We start from the raw sequence: 12,823 nt of genomic DNA on the forward strand, positions 1-12,823 counted from the left end.
CAGGTGCACAGGCACAGCCCCACGGATCCATCCTGCCACTCAGGAACCCCAAACCTTCTGCCAATGCCGCTGCAGGGCTCGGGCTCGTTCTGGGCCCTGACAAACGGGCCCCTCCGGCGGGAGGGACCCGGCCGGCGGCAAAGCCCCCGGCCTCCGCTGCAGGGTCTGCCCGGCCCCCCGAGCAACCCCCTCCAGCCCGACCCTGGGATCTCCGGGGAGCGGCCCCCGAGAAGGGAGCGAGCAGGACGCCCCCGCCACGGCCTTCCAGGCCCAGCCGGGCTCAGTTCCGGGGCTGGGAGCAGTGCCGGAGATGGGCGGCCTGTGGCCCGCACGGTGGTCCAGGCGTCGCCGCTACCCCTCGTGGCTCCGAGTCTCCCGAGGGGAGAGACGGGGGAGCCCCATCCCGGTGTCCCCCGGTGTCCCGGGATCCCGTGCCGGGGGCGGAACCATCCCGGGGCCGGGGGAGAAGGGAAGCAGCAGTTGGACGGGACCACGCCGTGTCTGGGGGGGGCGCACTCCGGGGAGGGGGGGGGCGCTGGACCGAACCACTCCGAGCGCCCCGCGGGAGGGACCCGCTGGGCTGAACCACTGCGAACCGGCGGGACACGGTGACACGCCGGGGCCCGGCCGGGTGGGGGACAGCCAGGGGCGCTCCCCGGTGCTCGCGGCGCGTTACCTCCTGACGCGTCCGGTCCCCCTAAGCTGGCCTCCGGAGTGATGCCACTCGCCGCGGCCGAGCCCTCCGCCTCCTCAGGCACCTCCAGCTCCATGGCGGCCGCGGGCAGGCGCAGCCCCGGGGCAAGACAGGCCCCGGACAGGCCAGCGCCCGCCGCCGCGCTCCTCCCGGGTACCGGCCGCGGCGCGGGGGACCCTGGGAGCGCCGCGGACCATAGAACGCGGGTGGCGCCGCGACCAGACACGCCCCGAACAGTGCCGGAAGCACAGCTGGGCTTTTCCGCCGGAGTTAATTGCGATGCAGCAGAGGGCTGTCGCGATAACCGGCGGGCTGTGGGATTCGACGGAGGGGGAGGGGGGGGCGGAGGGATAAGGAAGGCCGCAGCAACTGCCCCCGGTCCCTCACGGCGCGGCGGCCGCGACACCTCGGGTGGAGGGGAAAACACCACAGGGTCGGGGGGCGGGGCCTGCGGTCGCCATGGCACCGGGGCGGGGCTCCGCTGGAGGCGGGGCCTGCCGGCCAGTTGCCATGGCAGTGAAGGCGGGGCTCCCGGGGGCGGGGAGTATGTCGGTCGCCATGGCAATTGGGGCGTGGCCTGTGGATGCCCATGACAGTGGGGGCGTGGCTCATGCGGGGGCGTGGTTTCAGGGGGCGTGACCGGGGGCGTGATCGGCCCTGCACGGCGCAGCCCGCGGCCCCCGTCCCGTTGCGGCTCGGTTCCCACCGCGCTGCCCCCGCTGCACCGGGACCGTCCAGGAGCCTTCCCGGTCGCGGGCGGCCCCTATCCGCCCCCCCTTCCCGTCTTCGAGAACTCCCTGTAGCTGCACAATCCGCTGGACTGGACCGGGCCTGCGGTGCACCGGGACCCGGACACGCTGCTTTCCATTCAGCGCCGCCGGTTCCCAGCCCGGCCGGGTCCCAGCTCCTCCCGACCCCGCGGCACCATCTAGTGGCGCCGCCCGGCCCGGGTCAGCCCCGGGGCGCGGGTCAGCCCGGGCCGGCCCCGCCGGTTCTCGGAGCCCCGGGGCCACGCGTGTCCCGGATGGGAAGCCGGGGCTGGGAGGCAACGCTGGGGCCACCGGCACTAATGATGCTGCTCGGCGGCGCCGGCCCCCGCCAGAGGGGCTCCCGGCTGCGGCTGGTCCTGGGGAGCGGCGGGAGCTGCTCCGGGCTCCCCGTGGGGCTCGGCCGGGAGCAGCCGGTGCCGAGGAGTGAGCGGAGGGGCAGGCGGCAGCATGGCCCCGGCCCTGGGCTGGCGGCTGCGGGCCGGGGGCTTCCGCAGAAACTGGTCCCCCCACGACGCCTCGGCGCTGGGCTGGGAGCGGTACCGGCCCCGGCGGGAGGTGGAGACCCGCGGCGTGGACCTGATCGCTGTTACCGCCGGAAAGCGGCCCCGCGGGACGAGGGATGACGAGGACCTGGTCCTCAGGTGCGGACAGGGGCAAGGGAAGGGGAGGGGGCAGCAGCCATCACCAGCTTCTCCTACACCTGCCAGGACAGGGATCCCCAGGCTGTGACCCCGTGTCTGTCCCCTCTTGGGACAGTGGATAACGCTGGGAGAGTTTGGGAGTCTGGGGCAGAGTCCCAACGCTTCCCTGGACAGGGCAAGGATTGCGGGGAGGAACCCCACAGGCATGTGGCTGTCCATGCCCGGTATCCTGTGAGCCTGTCCTGGTGCAGCACTGGGAGGGCGATGGGTGCGGGTGGAGGAAATCCTCCATCACGGTGGAGGACACCAGAGACACCGTCCGGGAGACCTGCTGTGCCCGGGAAGCTGCCCCGGAACCCCCTTCCTGCTCCTTCCCCGCTGCAGGCAGAGTCTGGGCCACAAAGGGTTACGCAAGGCACCCTGGAGTGACACCACTGCCACCAGCCCGGGAGCTCAGCTCCTTCCTGGTCGGATCCCAGGCTCGGTGAGTGCCTAACTCTGTCCCCCGGGATCTGTCGGTTGTGCTTTCTGGCTTTCAGCCGTGCTTTCACCTGGGAACCGGCCATGCTTTGTCCCTCTCTGGGTGGCTCCAGGACCTAGTGACCCTTCTGGAGCTCTGTCCCGTAGCAGGGACATACCCCGGAGGATCAGAGCTCCGCACCCCAGCGCTGGAGGACGTGCCTCTCTGCTGCTGATTTACACTTGGTCCGGAGCAGCCCTTCCAGACACCTTTTCCCAGAGCAGGGGGTTGGGATCAGCTCATCGCTCTTTGTGTGGGGGTGGGTTGGGGTAGAGCAGCTTCTGGTGGGATCCGGGACTTCAGTGCTGCATGGCCAGGACCAGACAAGGGACAAGTGGTTTTGCAGCACTGGCGGAGAGCAGGGACCTCGCTGATCCAAGGAAGGCTTTGAGGTTGTCAGGATGAGGGGGGAGGGAGGTTGGGAAGCATTATGGGTGCGGGGTTGGTTGTGTGCACGGTTGAGGTGGACAGTGTGTGACACTTTCCAATAAATGACCCCCTGACTCGTTGCTGTCCCCATGGCGAGCATTTTTGGTGGTGTCACCCGGGGGCAGGTACAGCCCTGGACTGGGGACCTGGCTGTGGGATGAAGCTGTCCCAGCACATCTTGGCTTTATTTAGCTTCAAGAGCCCTGGGAGGTGCCGCCACGGTAGGTGTGTGGGGCAGCAGGGGCGGTGTGGGGCTCGCAGTGCTGCCCGTGCCCGGTGCTGGGTGTGTCGGGCTGGGCCATGGTCAGCTCTGCCCAGATACTGCCTCTCCCTGCGGGGCCGTTCCAGGTGCGCGCTGGTTTCTGTCGGAAACCGGCTGAGCCGGCTCCACCTGCTGCCAGCCTCGGCCTTTGGCTGCTGCAGGCCCTACGCCAGATCCTGGGGGGAGACTGGGGACAGGGACAGGGCTTGGTGGCACCGGGGGCACACTGCCTGTGCCACTGGAGCTGCTGCCATCCCCATGCTGTTCCAACCACTGTCTGGGGAGAGCCATGGGCAACAGTGGAATGCAAGTTTGTGGCACCGTGGTGGTGGGACTGTAGTGGCAGCCAGCTAGGGACAATGAGGGGCTGTGTTGGGTGGCATCAGGGGTGGCTCTGGCACAGCAGATTCACCACCCTAGGGAGGAGGATGATTTGGCTGCTCCAGGTCACACCATGTCACTTGCATGTGCCCAGGGAGCACAAGCAACATGGGTGACAGAGCTGAAACCACCCTAATATCACACTGGGACTTCCTGTTTGTTATCAGCTTTCCCAGTGCCAGGACAGTGGGTGCTGCCATACTGGGGTCCTGCCCTGCCCCAGTACCCCCACGTGTCCCTGGAAGGCACTTGGGCTGGTTTCAGCAGCTGGTGACGCACAGGGGACTCTGCCCTCCACACCCGAGGCTGCAGCCTGCCTGTTGGGTGAATGATTACCCCAGGCCTCCCCCAGCCCTCTGCAGGGCTGCAGTGAGTTTGGTCTCGTTTCAGGGGCTCAGGTTGGTCTCATTTTGGGGGCTCAGCCATCTGCTTCAACACTGCTCCAGCCAGGGCTGCCTATGGGATGTCCTTGTGCCAGGGTAGAGCTGGATCACCTGCCCACAGCTGGCTGCCCACTGCCAGATCCCTGGTGTGGCATCACCCCAGCATTGCCCACGAAGTGTCTCTATGTCCCACCAAAGCTTCCCCGTGGCCAATTCCCAAAGGGTTCGTGGAGACTTTGAACTCCCTGTGGCACCAATGTGGGCACTGCTGGCTGGGCTTGAGGGTGGCTGAGCTGCACTGGGGGGATGTTGGGACTGAGCACAGCCTTGGCACAGCCACTCCGGAGCCCTTGGACACCACAGCCATGTGGTGCCATGGGAACTGGGGATGTTCAGTTTGGAGAAGGGTGCTTAGGGGACCTCACTGCTCTCTACAGCTCCCAAAAGGAGATTGTAGTGAGGTGGGGATCAGCTTCTTCTGTCAAGTGTCAGGACCAGAGGGAATGGCCCCAAGTTGCACCAATGGAGGTTGAGATTACATATTAGATAATTTTTTCACTGGTCAGGGAATGGATTAAGTTTCCCAGGAAGGTGCTGGGATCATCATCCCTGGAAGCATTCAAGAGGCATATGGATGTGGCTGTTGGGGACATGGTTTAGGGGTGATTGTGGTGGTGTTGGAGTCCCAGTTGTATTTGATGATCTTGAAGGCATCTTCCTGCCTTGATGATTCTGTGAGGCCCTGATCAAAGTGGCCTTTCCCTGTCCCACCCCATGGGAACTGGTGGGAGGCTCTGCTCCTGTTGTCTCCCACCATCATGGGGAACCCAGGTCTGTCTGGGTTCATGCTGACATTCCCTCCAGGGAGCCAGGAGCCGAGGAGTGGAGATCCCAGGGCCCACCCCAGGAGTTTCACCTCAAAGGGACATTATTCTGTCAGTCAGGCCCATCTGCCTTAGGTGGAAACACTGGATTTGGGGAAAACCCAGGGTAACAAATGGTGAAACTGGGGCAGTGGTGCTACCAAACCAGCTGGCAGAGCTGCTGGAGCCTGGAGTGGATGCATAGGCACTGAAACACCATCCAGACCAGGACCACAAGGTCTGCCAGCTCCAGGGGGACAGAGCAAAGTCAGACCACCAGCTAGGGAGATGAGTCCTTCCTTGCCCTGCGTAAAAACTCCCCTTCTATGGACACGTGCCTGAGGTGATGGAAGTGGATCCCCAGGGTGTGATTTCATGGTGCACAGAGGCAGCTCTGGCTTCAGAGCCATGCAGGGTTAGCTGGGATGTGACATAGCTGCCAATGCCAGTGCCCTGGCACCGAGGGGCTCTGTCACAGCCCCTGGTGCTGATGGCTCAGTTTTGCTGCTACTCTTTGTTGCAGCCTGATGTTGGATTGAGGAAGGGGCCAGCAGCTGCAAAGAGGAGCCGGAGCCGGTCAGAGCCCCCTGGCCGTCCGGCTGCCACTGGCACTGTCCCCAGCTTGTGCTGGTGGGTGCCCACCATGGAGGAGATGGTGATCTGGGAGCAGCACACAGTGACTCTGAGCAGGGTGAGTGCTACCTGGAGTGGCCTCATTGTGGAAGGGGATGGGGTCTGTGGGGTCAGCTCTGCCTGACCCCCCTTCTACCCACACCCATTAGGACCCTCACCGGGGCTTTGGGTTTGCTGTCTCTGGAGGCCGTGACCATCCCAACAGGACAACTGGGGACACAGCGGTGTTTGTTTCAGATGTGGTGCCTGGGGGACCAGCAATGGGTCAGCTCCAGTGAGTACACAGGGCTATAGGGAGTGCTTGCTGCCAGCAAGGGTGGGAAGGATGGGGAACTGCTCCTGCTGGGACAGGGCCAGCAGCACTGTTGCCCTGCTTGGCTGGAACGGGATCCCTTGGGGCACACTCACCACCCCATCAGCTCTCCGGGCTGGGAGCTGTGCCTGGGACAGAGTCACAGCTGCATTTTCCCTCCCAGGAGGAAGGATCACATCGTGATGGTGAATGGCCTTTCCATGGAGAACGTCCCATCCTCTGTCGCCATCCAGACACTTAAAACCTGTGGCAAGATTGCCAACATTGTGAGTGTGCCCTGAGGTGGGATGGGCGCTGGCATCATGCTCACGCTGTGCCTGTCCCCATCCCAGATCCCCTGTCCACACATGCCCAGACTCTGGGGCTTGGGAGTTGCTGCAGGGACACTTCCTTGCAGACACAGCTGTATCCACCATCCTCTCCTGCTCACTTTGCACCTGCAGACGCTGAAAAGACCAAAGAAGATTCACCTTCCTGTGAGCAAGAGCAGCCCTGGGTCTCCTGCTGTGCCCCGGCACTATGACTCAGACGAGGACTACAGGCTGCAGCGCTCCCGGGATGACCTGGATCACAGCCAGGGCTACGATGGGGACTCATCCAGCGAGAGGAGCTCTGGTCACCACCGCGATGACCGTCGCCACCACAAGCCGTTATCACGGAGCCGGAGGCGGAGCCAGGACAGCAGCCACTGGATGCAGGGTAGCTCAGATCGGAGAGGCCACGGCCGACATGGCTCTGCCAATGCCTTTGGCCAGGATGGGGACACCAACGGGCTGGCCCTGGTGTCAGGTTTCAAGCGGCTGCCGCGCCAGGATGTGCCAATGAAGCCCATCAAGTCAGTCCTGGTGAAACAGAAGCAGAATGAAGGTGAGGTCCTCCTGCTGCTGCTGTCCCTGGGTCTCGTTTCCTGATTTTTGGCCATGCCTTCCTCTAGGGAGGCAATGATAGCTGGGTGGGTGCCAGGGCCTGGCTGCAACAGACGGGCAGTGCATGCCATGCTGGGTGCACTGAACCTCCTGCCCTCAGCTGGGGAATGGAGAGCTCAGCTTTGGGGCTTGCCAGTAACCCAAGGGAAGCTGGGGCTTGTGGCATTGGTGCCAAGGGGGACCTTGAGATGGTCTTGCATCTGCCTGATGCTGCTGCCATCACGGCTGTCTTTGCTGCAGAGTATGGCGTGAAGCTGGGGAGTCAGCTCTTCATCAAGCACATAGTGGAGAGCGGGCTGGCAGCCAAGGGCAACTCCTTGCAGGAGGGAGACCTCATCCTGAAGGTAGGGGGGCCCTGGGGTGCAGGGCACTCTCTGGGGGTCTCATCTGCCCCTCTTTGGAGGGCTCATCCCTGGCTGGTGTCATTGCAGGACACAGCCATGGCTGTGCTGGAGGCAGTTCTGTCTGTGCCTACTCCCTGTCCCAGCACCCCTGGCTGTCCCAGGGACCCTGCAGGGGCTCTCACACCCTGCTCCCTGCTGCCAGGGCTGGTGGCATGTCCTGCTGTCACAGTGGGGTCATGTCCACCCCACTGTCCCCACAGTGTGTGGTCTCCCATTGTGTGTCCATGTCCTCACTGGATAACAGTTACAGGTGTTTGTCAGATAAAACAATGCTTTAAGTATTTGGGGAGGAGGAAATAGAAGGGAGGGAGACCCTTTGTTCGCACACCTGGTCCAGGCAGACCCGTAGCTGCTGGGAACTGGTGCCAAAGTGACTCTGGGGTAAACAGAAGGGATTACATCCCATAGTCTGTTTTGAAAAGCAGCTACCACTAAGGGAGATCCCAGCCTTGGGGCCTGGTTTGGGCCTGACTCCCTGCACCAGCTCAGAGCATGGAGGGACAGTGCTGGGCCCAGGGCAAAGGAAAACTGAGCTTCAGGTGTCTGAGGGATCTGCAATCCTGCCTCTGGGCAGAGCCCAAGGAAAGTGGAAGTGGGTGTTAATGAGCCATGCTAATGTTTCCTCTGTACAGAATGGGGTCACACTGGGAAGCAGCCAGGAAGAGGGACACAGATAGGTGAAGCTGCAGGATCTGGGGCTGGGCTGGAGGGGCTGGGAAGGGACCAGTAAAATGGCAGTCAGAGCATCCCATCCCAGTGGGGTGTTCCTGGGCGTGGCTTTCCCAGGAGCAGGTGCCCTAAGGCCTCCCACTCTTCCCCTCCAGATCAATGGGGTAGCCAGCCAGGACATGTCCTTGGCTGAAACCCAGCAGCTCATTGAGCAGACGGAGGGGATCCTGACCCTGCTCATCCTCCGTGACCACCGGCAGTTCCTGGTCAACATCCCTGACGTTGACAGCCAGAGTGACAGCTCCCGGATGGACGGTGAGACACATGGTGGCACAGCCAGGGTCAGAAACACAGCCAGGGGCTGCATGGCCACCGATACATCTCCCCTCCTTTGGCTGCAGATATCTCAGACATCGACTCTGAGCTGTCCCATTCGGCATCACCGGAGGCCTCCCCACGAGCTCCAGCTGCTGCCAGGACAAATTCACTGTAAGGCTCACACTGTCCCTGTGAGCCCCTCTGTCCCCTGGGAGATCCTGCTGTGTTCTCCACCAGCCTGGGGATGCTGGTTCTCCATTCCTAAGCTAATATCCCTGGAGGTGCTACTGCTATTCCCAGCTTGCTCTTTTGTCTCCACTGCCCATGTGCCCTGCCTAAATCCTGCTCGACCTTGTTCCAGGGAGAGGAGACGACTGAACAGGGAGTCTGTGGCTGAGGTGACTGTAGCTGATGCTCACAGCCCAGGTGAGTGGAGCACTGAGGGGGCTTCAGGCTCCTGTGCATCTCCACTGCTCAAGGCCCTGGCAGAGCCTGGACCTGCTCCTGGACCTGCTCTCCTTCCTGCAGATCTTCTGGAAGCCGTGGAGAGGGATGGCCACAGCCCCCACACCAGCCCCACTGCCAGAGCTGCCCACAAGGATGGGTATGTCTGCAAGAGGAAAGGGGGGATTGCTGGAGGACATGGAGAGCTGCCGTGTCACAGGGTTGGGTGACAGGGTCAGCGCCTCCCTGTCCTGTCCTTGCATGTCCCCTGGGCATGACACTGGGCTGACTGTTCTTCCCCATGGCAGGTACAGCACCAGCTCCAGGGTGGTGCGGTTTGTGAAGGCCAAGAGCGTGGGGCTGCGGCTGACGGGCGGGAACGACGTGGGCATCTTCGTGTCGAGCGTGCAGGAGGGGAGTCTGGCTGACAGCCAGGGCGTTCGGGAAGGTGACCAGATCCTGCAGGTATCTGAGGCTGAAAATGCTCCATATGCTGCTGCACCTGGACTGGCCCCAGCCATTTTGGGTCCAGTATTTCCCCAGGGTATCGCCTCCAGGGTGACCGTTCCCTCTCCCACTCTGCCCTGGGTACTGCTGTCCCTGGGTCCCCTGCTGGTGCCCATGTCCTCTGTCCTGCTGGCAGGACCATGTCCAAGTGCTTTTCTGTGGCAGGTGAATGACACCAGTTTCCAGAACCTGACCCGTGAGGAGGCTGTGGAATATCTCATGGCCCTGCCCCCAGGCGAGGAGGTCACGCTGTGGATCCAGAGCAAGCAGGACAGTGAGTGGTGACCAGGTTCATCCTGGGCTTGTGCCTCTCCAACCTCTGTCTCTTCTGGACAAGCATCAGACATGCTGGACTTGCCATGGCCCTACCCATCCCTGCAGGGTGGTCCTTCTTCCCCCCTCCTCCTCCTCCAGAGAGCTGATGGGAGGAGACAAGACCATCCCAGCCTTGTTTTTGCCTCAGCTTCCCCATGCACAGGGGCTTTCTGGCACCATGGCTCAGCCTGGAGAGGCCAGTATATGCTGGGGAGTCAAGTCCTACTGTCCCCAGCATGCCTGAGAATGCCATGGGAGGAAAAGGTGTCCCAAATACTCTCCTTAGCAGCAAGGGCTGCTGTGGAGCCTCCCAGCCAGCCTAGTGCCTTCCCAAATCTCTCCAGCATCTTCTTCCTCAGCCACCTCTTCCCCTGATGGTCGCTCTTGCTCTGGGCTTCAGTTTACAGGAAGATGATCTCGTCCAACGTGGGTGACTCGTTCTACATCCGGACACACTTTGACTTTGAGAAAGATACACCGTCAGGGCTCAGCTTTGTCCGTGGGGACGTGTTCCACGTGCTGGACACCATGTACCGGGGCAGGCTGGGGAGCTGGCTTGCTGTGCGCATGGGCAGGGACCTGCAGGAGCAGGAGAGGGGCATCATCCCCAACCAGAGCAGGTAGGGATGGAGCCAGGAACAGCCCCTAGACAAGCAGAGCCAGAGGAGGCTCCCAAGTGAGCTGGGGACATGGATGGTGGGCTCAGTGAGAGGCAGTGCAAGGGCTGGTGGGGCAATGGTGGGAAGCATGAGCTGGTAAAATCCCTACAGGGTGGTGGGGCAGCTGATGGTCAAGTTAGCTTGATGAAAGAGCCAGAGAGAGAAGTCTACCACAGAAAGAAATCTACCTCTGCTGGCTGTGCCACCGAGCAGCGGTGCCAGATTCTGACCTGCTCCTCAAACCCAGAGGCTGCAGGTCCTGAGCCCTCTCCTCTCCCAGGGCCGAGCAGATTGCCAGCTTGGAGTCGGTGCTGAAAGCCACATCTGGTACCAACCCCTCTGGGGCAAGGGCTGAGTTTTGGAAGCTGCGGGGCCTGCGGGGAGCCAAGAAGATGCTGCGGAAGAGCCGGGAGGACCTGTCTGCCCTCACAAAGCAGGGGCGCTACCCACCCTATGAGAGGGTGGTCCTCAAGGAAGGTGGGCAGCAGGACAGTCTGACCCACCCTGAGGACATTGGTCCTGGGGCTGCCCTGCTGTACATGTTGATGGGCCCCCTCTCCTGGGGGAAGAAGGGCAAGTTGCAGGCCTGTGGGCACCATGAGGAGCAGGGCTGGGTGCTTTGGTGCTGAGACCTCTGCCCTTGGCCCCATTCACCCTGAGCACCTCTGTCCTCCCACAGCCAGCTTCAAGCGGCCAGTGGTGATCCTGGGCCCCATCGCAGACATCGCTGTGCAGAAGCTCAGCAGGGAGCTGCCCGAGCTATTCGAAATTGCCCGTAAGTGCCCCCACTCTGAGGAGAAAATGATATCCAGCAGCCAGACAGTGGGAGAGTTCTTTACCTTTGGCTCCCTCCCTATGACACCTCCCCCAACACCTTCCTGGGCTCATTTGCCCTCTCTGTGAGGGGCACAGCCCTGGGACTGGGCATGGCCATGCCCAACCTGGGGCTGTTGGAGGTGCAGCCCCTCCCATGCCCCACCTCTGTGTCCTGCAGCGAGTGTGCCCCGAGATGGGGCATCGTCCAAGGTCATCAAGCTGGACTCGGTGCGGCAGATTGCAGAAAAGGTGAGACCTTTCCCACGTCCTTGGAGCCAGCTGGGGCCTGTGGAAAGCCCCTGGTGCCTATCCCTGCTCCCAGCAGGGCTGACAGCTGTGCCCTGCCCCAGAACAAGCACGCCTTGCTGGACATCACGCCCTCGGCCGTGGAGCGCCTCAATTACGTGCAGTACTACCCAGTGGTAGTGTTCTGCCAGCCCGAGAGCCGCCAGGGCATCAAGGCCATGCGGCAGTGGCTGGCGCCCGACTCCAGGAAGAGTTCCCGGCGTCTCTATGCCCAGGCCAACAAGATGAAGAAGAATTGCAGCCACCTCTTCACAGCCACCATCAGCCTCAGTGGAGGTGGCAATGCCTGGTACGAGCAGATCCAGGACATCATAAGGACACAGCAAAACCAGCCTGTCTGGACAACAGCAGACCAGGTAGGGGGCACAGGCTCTCTGTGGCAAGGCTTGGCCTCCTGGGGCTGCAGCCAGGCAGGTGATAGGGCTGCACATGGCCCTCCATGGCTGGGGTCCCATGTCTCTGTCGTCCCCACCCCTCAGGCAGATGTAGCACCCGAGGACAGTCTGGAAGTGCTGAACCCACCGAGCAGGGTGGCCTCAGGCTACCTGACGTGTGACAGCCACGCCAACAGTGACTACGACGACACGGATGGGGAGACAGGTGCCTTCACTGATGGTGAGGCAGAGGATGCCTATGACCAGCCTGGGCTGGCCCGTTCCTCTGAGCCAGCACAGCTGGCCCCAAGCCATGGCCTGGACTCCTCCAAGCCAGCACAGCTGGCCCCAAGCCACAGCCAGAGTGAACAGGTGGGTTGGCCTAGACTGCTACAAGAGCCTAATGGGGCAGAAGAGGAGGACACTGTGCCTGACTCTGGAGTGTGATTCCCACCCCCATGGCACAGGCAGGGTGTCACCTCTGGCTGCTGTAGGGTCCAGTTGTGTGTCTGTGCCCAGCTCTGGGTGTCCAGGGACAAATGCCCCAGGCTGGGGCACAGCCCCTGACCCCTCCCACCTCTTCTTCCGCAGGTGCCACGGCAGGGCAGGAGCCATGACAGCATCAGGTACCTGATGGGATCACAGCCGTGTGGGGTGGGGATGGCAGTCATGCAGGGCTGGGGACAGGCCTGGAAGGGGACTGTCCCTGTCACACAGAGCCATCACCACCCTTCTGTCCCCCAGGGAATACGAGCACGAGGCGGTCAGGAGGAGGTTCACACGGGCCAGGGATGACTCGGACCAGGATGAAGGTTATGAGTGGGGCCCAGCCACAGATGTGTAGTGGCACTGCTGGCCTGTCCTTCCCACAGCCCTGCACAGCTGGGTGCAGGTGACAGCTCAGGCAGTGCCCCTGTGGCCAGGCTGGGCTGGGCCCAATCCTACTATATCCTGCATCACAAAGTGCCTGCACTGCCATGTGCCTCCTTCCCTTTTGGCCACAGCCACTGCTACTGGAATAAAAGGGATGTTTGGATCAGAACAGGTTGTTTCTGGAGGTGCTGGGTGGCCTTGTGTACAATGGTAAAGTACCTCCCTGGCCAGTGGCTCTGATTATGATAAAGCCTCACAGGGGGAACTGGGGCCTGGCACCACTGCAGGCCTGGGATGAGCCCCCCAGAGCTGAGTCTCCTCTG

The 12,823-nt window shown here is 62.5% G+C and overlaps 2 protein-coding genes across 11 annotated transcripts in view; one reads left to right on the forward strand and one right to left on the reverse strand.

Moving 5' to 3' along the window:
• PIP5K1C (phosphatidylinositol-4-phosphate 5-kinase type 1 gamma) overlaps positions 1–1,169 on the reverse strand; it is a 49,726-nt gene extending 48,557 nt beyond the window's left edge. For 2 of the 10 annotated variants that reach the window (XR_013776971.1, XR_013776975.1), the window contains exon 1: positions 677–1,163. Coding sequence is in view for 5 of the 10 variants with exons in the window: in XM_079328677.1 (XP_079184803.1) it covers positions 677–770 (94 nt within the window). In the remaining 5 variants the exon portion in view is untranslated. Of the gene's footprint in view, positions 1–676 lie in introns of all 10 variants that reach the window. The other 8 variants (XR_013776972.1, XR_013776973.1, XM_079328679.1 and 5 more) reach the window with 6 other exon arrangements.
• A 451-nt stretch (positions 1,170–1,620) lies between these two features.
• On the forward strand, positions 1,621–12,669 carry TJP3 (tight junction protein 3). Its single transcript, XM_079328108.1, has 21 exons — positions 1,621–2,105; positions 2,490–2,589; positions 5,467–5,634; positions 5,726–5,850; positions 6,053–6,155; positions 6,333–6,756; positions 7,056–7,159; positions 8,044–8,203; positions 8,290–8,377; positions 8,568–8,632; positions 8,735–8,810; positions 8,959–9,115; positions 9,323–9,431; positions 9,873–10,092; positions 10,412–10,608; positions 10,811–10,906; positions 11,126–11,196; positions 11,298–11,609; positions 11,733–11,999; positions 12,219–12,253; positions 12,372–12,669. The coding sequence occupies exons 1-21, from the start codon at positions 1,912–1,914 to the stop codon at positions 12,469–12,471; spliced, it is 3,171 nt and encodes a 1,056-aa protein (XP_079184234.1). The 5' UTR covers positions 1,621–1,911; the 3' UTR covers positions 12,472–12,669.
• Positions 12,670–12,823: the final 154 nt, after the last annotated feature.

The sequence above is a fragment of the Erithacus rubecula genome (genome assembly GCF_903797595.1).
Source record: "Erithacus rubecula genome assembly, chromosome: 28".
Lineage (NCBI taxonomy): Eukaryota > Metazoa > Chordata > Aves > Passeriformes > Muscicapidae > Erithacus > Erithacus rubecula.